This window comes from Thrips palmi, unplaced genomic scaffold, assembly GCF_012932325.1.
Source record: "Thrips palmi isolate BJ-2018 unplaced genomic scaffold, TpBJ-2018v1 HiC_scaffold_8, whole genome shotgun sequence".
Taxonomy (NCBI): domain Eukaryota; kingdom Metazoa; phylum Arthropoda; class Insecta; order Thysanoptera; family Thripidae; genus Thrips; species Thrips palmi.
Genome location: NW_023144635.1, coordinates 8,110,875 through 8,125,132, shown reverse-complemented (window position 1 = coordinate 8,125,132; position 14,258 = coordinate 8,110,875). Strand labels below are relative to the sequence as shown.

General features: G+C 65.1%; 1 protein-coding gene across 1 annotated transcript in view; it reads right to left on the bottom strand.

The window, feature by feature from the left end:
* The window catches only part of LOC117653672 (dopamine receptor 1-like), a 31,966-nt gene extending 18,609 nt beyond the window's left edge, over positions 1-13,357 (bottom strand). The window contains exon 1 of the mRNA XM_034399495.1: positions 13,223-13,357. Within this exon, the coding sequence (XP_034255386.1) occupies positions 13,223-13,343 (121 nt within the window). The 5' untranslated portion in view covers positions 13,344-13,357. The remainder of the gene's footprint in view (positions 1-13,222) is intronic.
* Positions 13,358-14,258: the final 901 nt, after the last annotated feature.

Genomic DNA, 14,258 nt, shown 5'->3' with positions numbered 1-14,258 from the left:
CCGGTTAGGTGAGGTCTGTAATCTGCCCCGCCCAGCCCCGCCCCTCGGCCGAGCTCGGGAAGGGGGCAGCAAACTGGGTCGGGGCGACGAGTTTCAAGCGCGCGTCCTTCGCGGAGGCAAATCTTCGGCCGCGGCCCGCGGGCGGTCCGCTTCGCCACCGCAGTAAATTGGCTGCAGACCGATTCCAAGAGTCGTTTGCGTCGCACTGTCCCTCTCCCACCCATACAGGACGCCCCGCGAGTGCGAGAGAGACAGAGCGGTGGCCGGCGATGCCCCGTTCAAGACGGATGCGGCCGGACGTCCCGGGCCTCTGCCGCTCCGGGCTGTGCCGCTGTGCCCCGGAGGCGCGCAGGGAATGCGGACGCCGGCGAAACGGCTGAGTGAGAGTCGTCGAAAGAAACGACGAGGACGACGAGGACGACGAGGACGGGGCGGAGAAACACGAGAAGAGGCGCATTCTTGGTGAGCGCGCGTGTCTGCCAATGCACTCTGCCAGAAGAGGGGTCGCGCTGCGAATTCGGGAATGAAAGTCCCGGGACGCGAGGTGCGCGTCGTGGCGTGTTCTTCGCCAACAGCCACGCCTAACGGCCGGCCGGCCGCGCCCCAAGGTGAGAAGGCGGCAACGCCCAGCCATGCCATCACCCTCAGCCCACCGGGGTAACCGCAGTGCCGGAGCCCGAAGCGGCACGCCGGGCTGCTGGCCACAGAGGCGGCAAAGCGCGCTGCCTGCAGCACGGCATGCATGGCTAGCGCACGCAGCCAGCCGCGACGCGGTGACGTCACACAGCAGCCAACGTCATCATGCCACGCCTAATGGCACCCTGCTGCGCCTTGGCGCGTGGCGGCTTGGCTGCCGAGAACACGCCCTTTGTCGCGCTGCTCCGCGAGCCGCACGCGACCCGGCCCCCGGCATGCCCCCGGAATCCCGGGCAGGCCGGAGCGGGACGACTTGAGCCCCGCCGCGTGGGGTGGGGGCCACGCCGGGGCTCAGTGTAATGAGATGCGCCGCGTCAGCGCCTCTCCGAGGACGCCGTCAGCGCGGACTCCTTGACGGCGCCGTGATCCTGACCAGGTTACCGCCGCGCCAGCAGTGCCAGCACTCATTATTATTTGGGACAGCGCGGCCTCTGCCGGGCCGGGCCCTAGCCTCTCGGCGCGAGGCTAGAAGCGGAGACGGGAAAACTTTTCAGAGTAATTAGGTGGGCGACGGGACGGGCGAGGCGGCGGGGCGGTGCGCCGATACTCCGGGTCGGCGTCGAGGCCGCCGTCGAGGCCCACTTTGGATTCCGCCGCGGCCGCGAGGAACTCGGCGCTTCATTCGAGGATGGCGAGGCGGGGGCGGCCTAACGACCCCGCCCGGAATGCTAAAGATATAAAAATCTCGCCGGCAGCCGCTACTCGGCTCTCGCTTTCATAAAAAAGAGTAAACAGCCGGCCGGGCCGCGGCGCGCTGCGCCGTTCCTCTCGCGAGTCCTCCAGCCCCGCGAATTTCATCCGTCTTGCGCGCCGCGCCGAAGTCCAACGCAAAGAACGCCCGCGCATCGCCGCATCGCCGCGCTGCGAGTATTTATGGCGAAAGACGCGAACGGGGAGCACGCCTGGGGCACGCCTGGGGCACGCCTGGGCCTGGGGCTCGCGGCCCGGACCAGCTCCTCTTGGTCGGAAGACGCCGGGGAAGGCGGAGGGGACACATTCATCTGGGAGCGGGACGGCTGCATCCGCTCCACTGTACGTGACGCCGCGGCGCAGCGCGCAGCGGGCACGACCAAATGGACGCTCTTGGGCGAGCGCGCCGAAACGCGGAGGGACAGTTCTTTCGCGGTGCTGTATAGCACCTGCTACGCCCAGGTACGGCTTCAAGGAGCTGGCGAGCAGGCAGCGGGAGGTCCCAAGGAACGCTGCACTGGAAAAGAGCTGACCGCTTCCTGTGCACACAGAGCGCCTGCTGCGTAGGCAACACTGGGCCTCCACGCGCACGGCTGTGAGGCGGGCGGCCTACCCTCGCCACGACAGGCGCTCGCCAGCGGCGCAGCGGTGCGCAGTGGTTCCGAGGGGTCCCCGACGAGACGCAACCGTCGGGGCTTCGCTGCCTGGACCAATTCATCTCGGCGGTGGACGCGGACAGTCAGTCCCAGCTGCGGCGACGAGGCCAGGCCTCATTCACGGCAAGAAGACCCGCCCGAACAACGGGAGCGGGACGAGGGTCGGGGCGGCGCGGCGCTGCCCGCAAAGCACCGCAAAGAGACACACAGTTAGTTAAGCCGTGACTTCTGTTGTGTCCCCGGCCGACGCGATACGCCACTTCTTGCGTGAGTGCCACTGTGCTGTCTCGGCGCCGCTTCCCGCCGGCCGGAGGAGGACCTCTGTCCGTCTCTCTCGCTCTGAAGAGGACCTCTCTCTCTGTCTCTCTCGCTCCGCAAGAAAAAAAGCGGCCGGCCGAGATAAATTGAGGGGGCTGAGAGCCGCGCTGCGTGCGGCCGTTTCCGCTTCCAGTGCGCGTGCCAAGTCGGACTGCGCCGACTGCGCGGCCGAGCGGAACCACGCCGGGAAGCGCGGCGTGGAGCGGAGAAAGTGGAGCGTGGAGCGGCCGAGAGGTTGCCGCCCCGGAACGAGTGCATCATTAGCGAATAAGGAAGTCGGCACGCACTGCCTGGCACCGCCCGGCACCGCCTCGGTGCGGGTAACGAGCTACGCGTTCACTCCCCCCTCCCCTCCCCCGCCGGCACTTGGCCGCACCTGGGAGGCTTGTTCACACCGTCCACACCCGGCGAGCCGCCGTCCACGCCCAGTCGGGCTCCAAGTGTTGTTGTTGTTGTTTTTGTTTTTGTCGTTTTTGTTGTTTGTTGTTGTTGTTGTTGTTGTTGTTGTTGTTGTTGTTGTTGTTGCTGCTGCTTGCTGCGCGACCGGCGGGCGAAAAAACGCCGCGCGCTCTGAGCGCCGCTGCACCACATTCGTTGCACTTCTTTCTTTCCCGCCCGGCCGCGCCACCGTCACCGCGGACGAGGGGATAAAAAGCACGCGAACACACAGACAAGACGAGCAAGAAATATACTAAAATGTGGGGCCGGCGGCCGCTGCAGTGTGTGGCACACTGTGTGGCGGGGCCGTTTTTGCAGTGCAGACGCACCGCTCGGTTTATCGACCACCGCGCGGCCAATGAGCGCGGGTCCGTAACCCCGATGCAACGAACGCGGCACTTCCAGTGGCCGTTACGTCGTTACGACAACAAGCCCGGCTAAACGTTATGGTGCACGGGAATCACTTGGTGTTTTCATTTTTTTAATTTTATATTTCCCGTAACGTGGCGTTTATTATACCGCGGGAGAGGCGACGTCCCCGTCGGAAAACATGGCGTCGGCCCTCGCCTCTCGGTCTGCACCGCCTGCGCAGAGCGAACGGGCGGGGGAGGGGAGGGGGTGGAGGAAGGCCCGTTGAATGGACGAGGAAAAAAAAGTCCGGCTGCGCTGCGCGCTGCGCGCTGTGCGGCTCCAATAGAGTCTTTTTCTTGCCCGCGGTGACCCTCATCCGCGTCACACACGGATTAGCTCTTCATCAGGCCCGGCCAGCCGCCGCCTGGGATGAGGAGAGGGGGGGGGGCTCAGCGGCGCGGGGGGGCGGGGGAGGAAGCCATTTGTCGGCGTCACGTCGAATGGAATCCGCGAGCCTCTTTGCGGATCTGTCGTTGACGCATGGGTCGGCCAAGGAGGCAGCCCCCGGGACGGAGAGAGGGAGAGAGAGAGAGGGGGGGGGGGCGGTGAGTGATTTGACGGGCGTGCGACCGCCTATGCCCCAGCATGGCCCTAGCACGGCCCCAGCACGCCCCCGCCCCCGTGTACGAACGAGACGTGCCATGTCGAGGGATGCGATGTTGGCAAGGCGGAGGCGTCGGGGACCTCAAGCAAACTATGAAGCTGAGAGGGGAAAAAATGGCGATAACCTCGGCAAGGTCCCGCCACCCCGCCCCGCCCCGCCCCGCCCGGGTCTCCCGGGACAATGCTGGGTGAACGACAAAAAAGGCAGGCGGGAAAACAGCAGCCAATTTGGCGGCAAATTTGTCGCACGCGCCGATTTCTTTTTCTCTCCGTTTTCGTGTCGCCGCGCCGCCGGGTTGCCGGGTTTGCAAGTCCGATGGCGCGTCCCGAGTGCCGCTTTCTGCCTGGCTGGAGCGGCTGGAGCGGCTGGCTGGAGCGCGGCGCGCGGCCCCGCCACTCCGCGTTGTTATTCAGCTGTTGAGTGGCCGGTGGACCGAGGACGAGGCCGGGGCAGGACCGCCGACCGCGAGGGCCTTTTGTCTCGGCCTCGGGGAGAGGAGCGCGGCCTCGATGGACGGCGCCGTGCACCTCGCTGGAAAAGCAAACCCGCCCTCCCCGGCCCGGCCCCGGCCCGGCCGGTCGCGGGGGGCAGCGACACCACATGTGGACCCGGGGCCGCGGGGACCGAGCGGGGACCGCGGGCCGGCGGGTCTATTCAGGGCGGACGGAGCGGGAAAGTCAAGCAGCCCTCGCCGAATCGCCCCGCCGGGCAGCCGGGCACGGACCGAAAGGCAGAGGGACCGCGAGCACGTGCCCGCCACCGAAGCGCGGTGGCCGCGCGGGTAGAGGCGTCGATCCCCGACTGCGCACTCCGGGGTTCAAATCCCCGCACGTCATCCTGTTTTTTCGGCGTGCCTCTGTTTGTTTGCTCGGGACTCAGCTGCGTCCCCGGATCGCTGCTCCGCCAGCCCGTCGCCCCGCGGCGAGGCTGGCGGGGGGTCGGCCCGGTGCGCCGTGGCACGCCGTGGCACGCCGTGGAACGCCGAGGTGCGTGTGCGTTGTGGCAGCATAATGGTGGGCTGCTTTCTTTGCGATAATGTCAATGTTTTCCCTGCAAATACACGGCAAGGCCGGCGGCCGCGGCCTCCCGATCCCTTTTGCGGTCATCGCACCTCCACTGGCAGAGGCCGGCAGTGCCGACAGCGTCTTGGAGGCCGAGGCACCGTGGCGGTGGCACGCCTTGCCTGCCCTGCTGACCTGGCCTCTGCTGGCCTTGGACCCGGCCCATTGGAATATCAAACGCAAAGCCAGCGAGCTCCTTTTTGCTTACGAATGGATCGGCCGAATTATGTTTGCAGGAGTGGACGCACGAGTCTGGTCCCCGCCAGCATTTCCAACTTTGTGACTCGCGAGATTTAAAGTCGCCGCGCGAGTGAACGAACGCGAACTTCCGGTCGGGAGGGTATTCGTAGGAATCGGCAGTAAGGGCTCGAGGGGCCTTGGCCGCCTGGGCCGCCTCGGCCGCCTTGGAGGGAACGGTGTGGTAAGTCCCGCCGCTTATTACCAAGGACCACCTGCGGCTGCAGGGGGCTCATTTCCGAGCCGTCGCTCCGTCTCACTCGCACCCACGCGGAACGCGCCCGCGAGTGCGAGAGAGAGGCAGACCTCCCACTCGGAATCGGTCTGCAGTGCCGAGCCGCTCGAGAAAGGGGCTGGAGAGGGGGGGGGGGGGGGGGGGCGGGGCGTTGGGGGCTGGGTTGGCCGGAGCGGGGGCGCGGCGTTATGCCGGCGGAACGTGTAGCGGCCATGCATATTCATCAATTACCAGCACACTGCAAGTCGCCCCGCTACAAGCCACTCGCAGGTAGGCGATGCGTGGGACACAACAAGTCCCCTCCACTCGGCCGCGCCGGCCAAGATATTACCGTCCTTTTTGCCCCATTATTCTTTCTGGTGGCTTTAATTTAATTTTGTGGCTGTCGCGGGCGCGTCGGGTTGGCCGGGCACCTCTTCCACGGTTGTTCTACGGTTTACAGAGGAGGGAATATTATTCCCAGGACGACCCGCGGTGAGTATTATTTTCCTGCAGGCTGATGATGTCGAGGTCCTGTCGGCGTTTCTCTCTCGCACCGATGCGGGACGCCCCATGAGAGGGAGAGAGAGAGAGAGAGTCCGCGGATACACTGTGCTGCCGGGCCGCCACTGTGACCGCATTACTGTGCAGTGCGGGCTGCAGCGCCCTTCACGCTGACAGTGTGCCCGCGCCGCCCCGCGCTGTCCCGGCGTGTTTGCGGCCGCCACGGCCGTGTTGTGGTGTGGTGGCCGTAGTGCCCGGAGTGCCGACGAAGGCCTGCCACGCCAGACGGGCCGGCGGCCGGGACAACCAGTGCCCCCGCCACGCTTTGTTTTCCCGCCCGGTAGGTTATGAGAAATTCGGGTACGACGGTGAACCGCGTGCAAGGCAGCCCTCCGAGGCCTCGCCTCCTCGCCGCCGCCAACGGGTTGCCGCCTTATTAAGACCGCCAAGTTGGCCTGCACCGCGCGGCTGGGGCGGGCGGGGCGGGGCGGGGCGGGGCGGGGCGGGGGGGGCGGGGCGGGGCGGGGCGGGGCGGGGCGGGGGCGCGGGGCGGGGCGGGGCGGGCGTCGCTTTGAAGGCGTGCGCGCAATAAGGGATGCGCCAAAGAACAGGCCCAACACTTCACCCCGCCGACGTGGAGAGCAGGCGGGCCAATGTGACGACGTGATGAATTAACAAATCTGGCTCCGAATATCGATGCACGCGCTGCTGAATATGTAGGAGGAGCGGCAGTCCGGGCGGGCAAGCAGCTCCGCCGAGCTCCGCCGCCCCGGCACCTCGTAAGTTGGAATAGATGATGAAGACTTTGCGGCTCCGCTTGGCCGCCTCGCCGCCCCGCCCCGCCTGATGGACGCCCCGCCCCGCCCCGCCCGCCCCGCCCCGCCCGCCCGCCCGCCCCGCCGCCCCGCCCCGCCCGATGGACGCCCCGCCCCGCCCCGCCCCGCCCCGCCTCCACTTCGGCTTATTGCTTCATCACGACACGCACTCGCCGCTTCAAGCTTCAAAGCGTTGCTGCTTGGCAGCCCCGCCCCGCCCCGCCCCGCCCGGCAGCCCTGCATTGCATACCAACCACAGTTCGAGTTCAAAAGCCGCGCGCAAGGCGCCTGCCGTCCGTCTCGCTGGAGACCGATTCCGAGCTCGCTCCCTCTCTCTCCCACTCCCCGGGTGCCCCGCGGGGGTGCGAGAGAGAGGGAACGACAAGGATCCCGCGGGACAGCACGGCGTCCTGCGAGATGAAAATTGCAGCGGGTCACCCACTTTCCCATTAGGAGCACGACTACGACGAGACAGGCCGAGCCGCGACAGTTTCACAACGAGTCTGTCTACGGAATAACAAGTGGCGAAAAGCTTGATGCGAATCTCATCAAGATTTACCGCGGCGGCGCCATCGTTCCCTGCGCGGGGCGCTTCCGCCGTGTTCTAGCGGGGAATGCAATGGCGCCCTCGATTGCGCAGTGGGCCAGAAGGCCGGTGAAGGCGGCCAAAACTGTAGACGTGTTTTGAGCTGCAGGGTCGCCAAACAGGACTTGAACCGGACGTGTGACCCCACCAATGGATTCCTCGTTCCGAGAGCAATCCATTGATGGGGTCACACGTTCGGTTCGAGTCCGATTCAGCAACTCTGGAGCTCAAAACACGTCTGGAATTTTTGCCACCACCACCGGTCTTCTGGACCACTGTGCGCCGCTCCGCCCCGAGGTCTGCCGGTCTGGACGGGTACTCGGAGGTTCGCTATGCAAAGAGGTGGCGGCGCGAGCGCGAGCCGAAGTGTGCAATTCAAGAGGGGGCTCATTTGGGAGCGACCGAGCTTCTTCTGCTCGAACAAATCGCCCTCGCACTTCCTTATGCATTCGACGAGGGCCTCGCCAAGAGGACCGGACCGCCCTCGGGACGCTGACTTGCATCCCGGGGCCCACGCGGCGCGCCACGCGGCGTTGCATCGGATGGAACGAAAACAGAGACGAGCGTCGTTTCATTCGTCCTTTTCCGTTTGTTTGACAAGTTTTCGGCATTCTCTATCCGAACATGTTGACGGGGGAGGTCTCGGTGACCGACAGAAGGCGGCAGTTAGTTCGAGACCAAGCGCCACCCAGTCTGCAGAGCGCGGGCAGCACAAAAACAGCATCAGACCAACAAAACCATAAACAAAGTAAGAAACTAGTGCGCCTTTTTCAGCCACCCTGCCCGCGCGCTGGCCCGCGGGCGCCACTCTGTGCTGCATTTCAGACGCATTAGCGACGCGGGCCGGGAACGGCAGAGTCACGAAGATAAGAAAAAGTGTTCCCGAGCGCGGCCGCTCGCGATGAGTGGCCGGACACGCGCGGCTGCTGTCGCCCCTTTTTGCCCGACGAATTAATCGTAATCTCAGCGGAGAGACAGCGGCGCTGCGCATGCCACGGGACGAGGCTCGCGTACACTGTATGCGGCTCGTTCCTCTCGTCATTACAACGGGGTGTAACGGCACGCCAGTGTAACGCGCGAGCGTCGGCCTGCATCAGCGTCGCCGCCAGTCGCCCCGCGCCTCGCCCCGCCACTCCCAATGACGCCGCGCGGCGTCCCTACAGTGTAGAGCCGGGCTACAGCGTACGGCCGGGCTACAGTGTAGACCCGGGCTACAGCCAACCCCCCGGCCCTTGTCACAGGGAGATAAGCATTCCACTCAGCTGTTGCCCGCGGGCCTCTCGCGTCGCGTCCGGGGGGGAGGGGGAGGGGGCAGCACGCTCCACATCGTGGGGGTCATCGCCATCGCGAGCAGCAGAGCAGAGTGACTCCCGAACCTTTTTTTGCATGGGCGATCAGTAAAGTCGCGTGGAAAGTGGGAGATTGTGGGGTTGTGTGGGATGTGGGTGGAGCCGCCCGCCACATCCGCGCACCGCATCCCCCCCCCCCCCACCACCACCGGCATTTCACGGCGAGGTGCGCGCTCTCCGCTCTCCGCCGCTCTAAAATTGAATTCCCCTATCTCCATACACAAAAAAAAGAACCTAAGAGCCTCTGATATTATTTTGAGCCGCGCTTTTTCCTTTTGGGTCCGAATTAAACTCTTCCAAGCGATTTCCATGCGTGAGACGCGGCAAAGTGCCCCGCCGCCCGCAGCGCCGAAGGGGCCTTACGAGTGGCGCACAGGCCGGAGGACCGGTGGAGGCCGCCAAAATCCCCGACACGTTTTGAGCTCCAGCGTCGCTAAATAGGACTCGAACCGAACGTGTGACCTCACCAATGGATTGCTCTCTGAACGAGGAATCCATTGGTGGGGTCACACGTCCGGCTTGAGTCCTATTGAGCGACTCTGGAGCTCAAAACGCGTCTAGGATTTTGGCCGCCTTCGCCCGTCTTCTGGCCCACTGTGTGGCGTGCGAGGGAAGCACCGCGGGTAGCGCGGACTTTCAAGTTGGGGCCGAGAGCATCCCGACGAACAAAGCCACGCGCGCGTTCCCAGCGTGCCTCCTGTAGTACCGCGCCGCTGACCAAAGCAAACCCGATGGGATGGCCAAAGTCCGGGCGGCAGCGCGTGTGTGTGAGTGCGCGAGTGTGTGCGTGCGCGCGTGGACGCGGCCGGACGGCCGGCCCGTGCCGCGAACACCGATAAAAATCACAATTTATCGACAGCGAGTCGATTCTTCTTCACCTTGCCGGCGATGCCGGGCGATGCCCATTGCGATGCCGAGGGCCGCAGCTGTGCGAAATAACTCGTCCGGGTAAATGGCATGGAAGCGGGCACACCGTGGGCACGGGCCGGCCCGGTCCAGGCCGTTGATTCTGCCGGTGTGAACGGCCTTCACCTATTCGCCGCCGATCGCCGGACTGGGCCTGCACGCCACGCGGACGCCACGTGCACGGCGCGGGCCATGCCACTGCTTTTTCCTCGTTTACGAAACGTGATTCGTTTACTTTGCAGTGACGCGTTTTTTGGCTGTTTTTTTTCTGGCAGAGTGTTTGCGGCCGGGCCGAACGGTGCGGCGGTGAGGGTAAACTGCTGCCTGCCCTAACATAGCACCGCTGTTTGGATTGATATAGTACGCGGCGGTTTCGGAGTCATCTGGTCGGAATGGCTGAGAGGGCCGGGCGGGGCCGCGGGGGAACCACTGGTCTGGAGCGGCTCGCTGCTGACCCACCCCGCCCCGCCCCGCCCCGCCCCGCCGCGCCCCGCCCCGCCCCGCCCCGCCTTGCTGACTCAAGCGCCCCTCGCTCCGAGCGCCGCACGTCCATACCGACAAAACTGTCGCCCGGGCCGATTTTATGGTGGCGTGCCAAAACGAATCGCCTTCACAGTACACGTGCAACGCACGCAACAAGCGTCGCATTTCCCGGCGGTTACCGCCCCCCCCTGCCCCCGCCCCGCCCAACCTCGCCGCGGTTTAGAGGTGTGACGACCTTCCAGTGGGAGCGCCTCCTCCAAGTGTAAGTGGCCGTAACTTACGGGGACCTTCGAGGGGTGCGTACGACCGACGGGCCGCCGCAGCAGTGCCGCGTGGACGGGGATCGAGAATTCAAGGTCAAGGTGGGGTGGCGGGGGATAAAAAGGCGATTCGGGCCGGGATTCGAACCCGGGGCAGCCACCAGCGCGTCGCTCGGGGAGACGGTCCTGGGCCTGGCCCACCGCATCGGGCGCGTCTAAACTTAGGCTGGAGTGTAAAATCAATACGCCGATACCACACACCACTGGCCTGGCGCGGCCCGGGCCCGGGACTCTGGGACTCTGGGACAGCCCTTCCCTGCTGGAGCCGCCCAGTAAAGAAGCGCGCACACACACTGCCACACACACACACACACACACACTCACAACACTCCCAGCACTACTTGAGACCATCCCCGCGCTGGGCCGTTCCCCGAACACGTCACATGCAAACTCCAGCCTTCGTCTTGACGTGCCTGGTCCGGGCCTGGCCGGGGCTTGGGCTGCAATGTGATTTGACGGCCTGGCCCTGGGCAAGGCGGGCAAGGCTGGCAAGGCCTGCCCGACCCGAGCCGCGGGGCAGACGAGAAGAATAATATTTGGGTCGGATTGGCAGCGGGGGGAAAGAGGAAAACGCATCGAGTCTGCTGTCTGCGCGGGGCGGGCCGGGCCTGGTCGGGGACAGCCGGCCTTCCAGGAGGAAATACAATAAAAACAAGAAATAAATAACAAGGAGGCCAGCGAGGGGAGGTGGTGGAGGTCTTACGGGCACGCCTTTTCGGGGATGTTTATTGTCGGCCTGTCACTCCGTCATTTCTCATACATGCCCGGCGCAGCACAGCGCAGCAACCCTTTTCATCCCCACTCATTCGCACCTCCAGCCCGCCCACTCCCCCCTCTCCCCCACTCCCCCCCCCCCCCCCCTCTGTCCCTCTCTCTCTTTCCCTTCGATGGCGCCTAGACTTATTTTTCATGGCTGGCAGATTGCGCGCTTTGATGGTGGAAGGGGGAGGACGCCCTAGGAATGGCACCAGCAGCAGCTGCGCTGGCCGTGCCGTGCCCTGCCGTGCCGGACCCCACACAACGGACAATAAAACTCGGCTGGAAACGTCACGACAACCCGTGGACCGGGTAAGCACACTCCAAGTCATGGCGGAAGTATTCCATTATTTTTTCGCCGGCTATCTGTCGGCGTTTCTGGGCGTGGCCGGTGCCGGTGTTGGTGTTGCCGGTTGACCCGCTGCAGGTGTTGTACCTCGGCGTCGGCCTCGCCCGGGCTCGCCCCCGCGGAGAAGCATTGACGCGCCATCAATCTTGGGCCGCCGCGGGACGGCCTCGACCACGGCCTCGACCACGGCCTCGACCACGGCGTCGACCGCCAGCGGAACCGCGACGCGTCGACCTGCTTTCGTTGTTGTTACTTCCACTGAAAAATGTAAGGACTTTCCCTTGACTCGGCCGATCGATGGGGCTTGTCATCACACGCTGCGAAGGGTCCGAGGGTGTAGGGAACCCGCCGGCTGCCGCCAGCAGCACCGCGGACCCACCACGAGATTCGCAATAAGTTGGATGCACGGCGCTGGCGGTACGGCGTGGTGCGTCTGGTGGCGCCGAGCCACGCCGAGCCACGCAGCGCCCTCCTTGGCCTGCAACGCGCCGCCTCATCCCCGAGACTTTGTCTAGGGCATTCCGCACGCTTGCTGGCTGTCTTATTGAGCTCAGCCAGCGCCGTGTGTGTGTGGGTATGTGTGCGTGTGTGTGAGTGTGCCGGCGTGAGCGTGTGATCCCACCTGACGGGCTAAGCTGCTTGTGGGTGTGGCGGGAGGGGAGGGGGAGGAGGCATACCGTCTCACGTGATTTCGCGCGCTGTCCGACTCGTTATGTATTTTGAACCAAGTCGCCGCGCCACTGCTCGAAGCGACCCCCCTCCCCCACCGAGGGCTCCGGCGATGGCAGGGTGGGCCACACAGCACAAAACATCCATGGAATCTGAGCGTGACATGAATGCCTGCCTCCCGAAAACGCCCCCCGTCCCTAGGATCGCCTCGTCCGGCACGACATGTCGTCCGGGTCGGCCGGGGACGGGCAGCGCGTTCATCCTGAGCAGTGCCCTGCCGCGCCGTCTCCCTCGCACAGTGTGCCGTCGGGGCCCGGGACTACAAAGCAGCGCTGTTCGGAATGCTGTCCCGCTGAATTGTGTATTCCCGCGGGCGGAACAGGACCCCGCGAACCGGGAAGGGAAGTCGGAGGCGTCGGCGGCGCGGCGCTGGGCACACCTGCGCGTAGTGGCGTGGCGCTCCGGCAGGAGGCGCTGACCCCGTGCCGCCCCGTCCGCAAGGTCATGGTGCGATCCGCTCTAGATTGCCCCGTCGTAAATCGAGCCCGGGCCGGTCCGCCTCGACCGCCTCGGCCGGGCACGACGGCCAACGCTTTATACGTCACCCCGGCCGTCACCGAGACCGTCACCGAGCCCGTCACCGGCCGTCCGAGCCCTGCGCCCTGCGTCGCCAAGAGGGCAGGGCTGCTCCAGACTTGGCTCTTCGTCCCGCGTACGAATGCCTCGCGGCGCATCGATTTTGCTTCGGGAAAAACAAACACTCGGCGGGCAAACAGGCGTCTTGTGCTCGTTACGGCGCGGCCCTTGCCTCGCCTTGGCGCGCCTTGCCGTCCTCATCGAGCGTCATGTTTTACGTGACCGGCCTGCCGACGGCCCGCCCGCGGAGACGCGGCGTACAGTGTGCCACACATTGGGCACATTCCGTGGCGCGGGGCTCGATGCGCGCTACGGGGAAGTCTGGCGGACAGAGTACCCGACCTCCAAGCCGCATCAAAGGACGCGGAGCGAACAACAAACCCTTCGAGGCCGCGCGGGCTGACATGAGGCCGCGACACTGTGGGTCGCAAGGACGCCGAAAAGAAAGTTATCGGGCCATTCCGGGAGATTGAATACCTCTGGGAGGTGCGGCGGCGGCACGCGGCCCACCGGGCAGGACTTACCTAGCAGCACCATGGTGAGCGTCGACAGCTCGTCCGGGGCCAGCGCGGGGCCGGCGGAGGCGGGGGACGGGTCCTGGGTGCTCAGGTTGTCCATCCCCTCGGCCGAGGCCAGGGCGGTCATAGCCGCCCCCGAGACCCCCGCGGCCCCCGCCGCGCCGCCGCCGGCCACGCCACCGCCCCCAACAGCCGCGGCCAGCAGCAGCGTCATGTGGGGCCGAGGTCCAGGCCGAGGTCCAGGCCGAGGTCCAGCTTCCTCAGCGCCATGGGCTGCAACAAGGCGAAACAGAACTGCAACACTAAGCCGAGGCAGGGCGAGGAAGACCGGCCGGGCCGGGCCGGGCCGCACGGAAGACAACTTGATGGAGAAGTTAGTGAAGCCGGGGCGGGCCGCGCGACGGCGGAAATTATTTCGGAATCCAATTGGACACGGTAGCGGACCGTACATTTCCGGACACATTGACGAAAGGCAGGGTGGAAAATGGGCGGCCAAGTGTCACCCAAGAGTGTGTAGGCTGCATGCAGTACTGGTGCCGTTAAAAATACTTGGTTTGTTGATTCAATCAGCGGGAATTTGAAATTCGTCCACGCGTTGTCACCGCACTGTCGACAGGACTGCTTACCGCCGTAGCGGACCAGGATGGCATCACGTCATCACTTGGCTCCGTTTGCACCACGACACCTGCCCAAGCCATTCCATAAAGAGGGCTAGGCACCCATTAGGATTTTGATGAGCCCCCAGGCCTTCCGTGCACCCTTCAAGGACCCAGGTGTTTCGCTCACCGCAGGGATGCCCCGGCCAAGGGAGAACACAGGGCCCGGCAGCGACCGCGGCAGCGACACAGGTGATTCGAGACTAAAGCGCTGCAATAAACTTTGCCCTGGGTACATATTTCCCGAAGCACTCGTCGGCGAAACTTGGCCATCGAGGCCCCGTGCTGCTGGTGCCCCCTTTCTCCTACTCATCCGCAAAACACTGCCGTCACCGGCGCGCGAAATATTTTATTAAATTAATTCTCACCTTGCTGGCGCCTTCGGG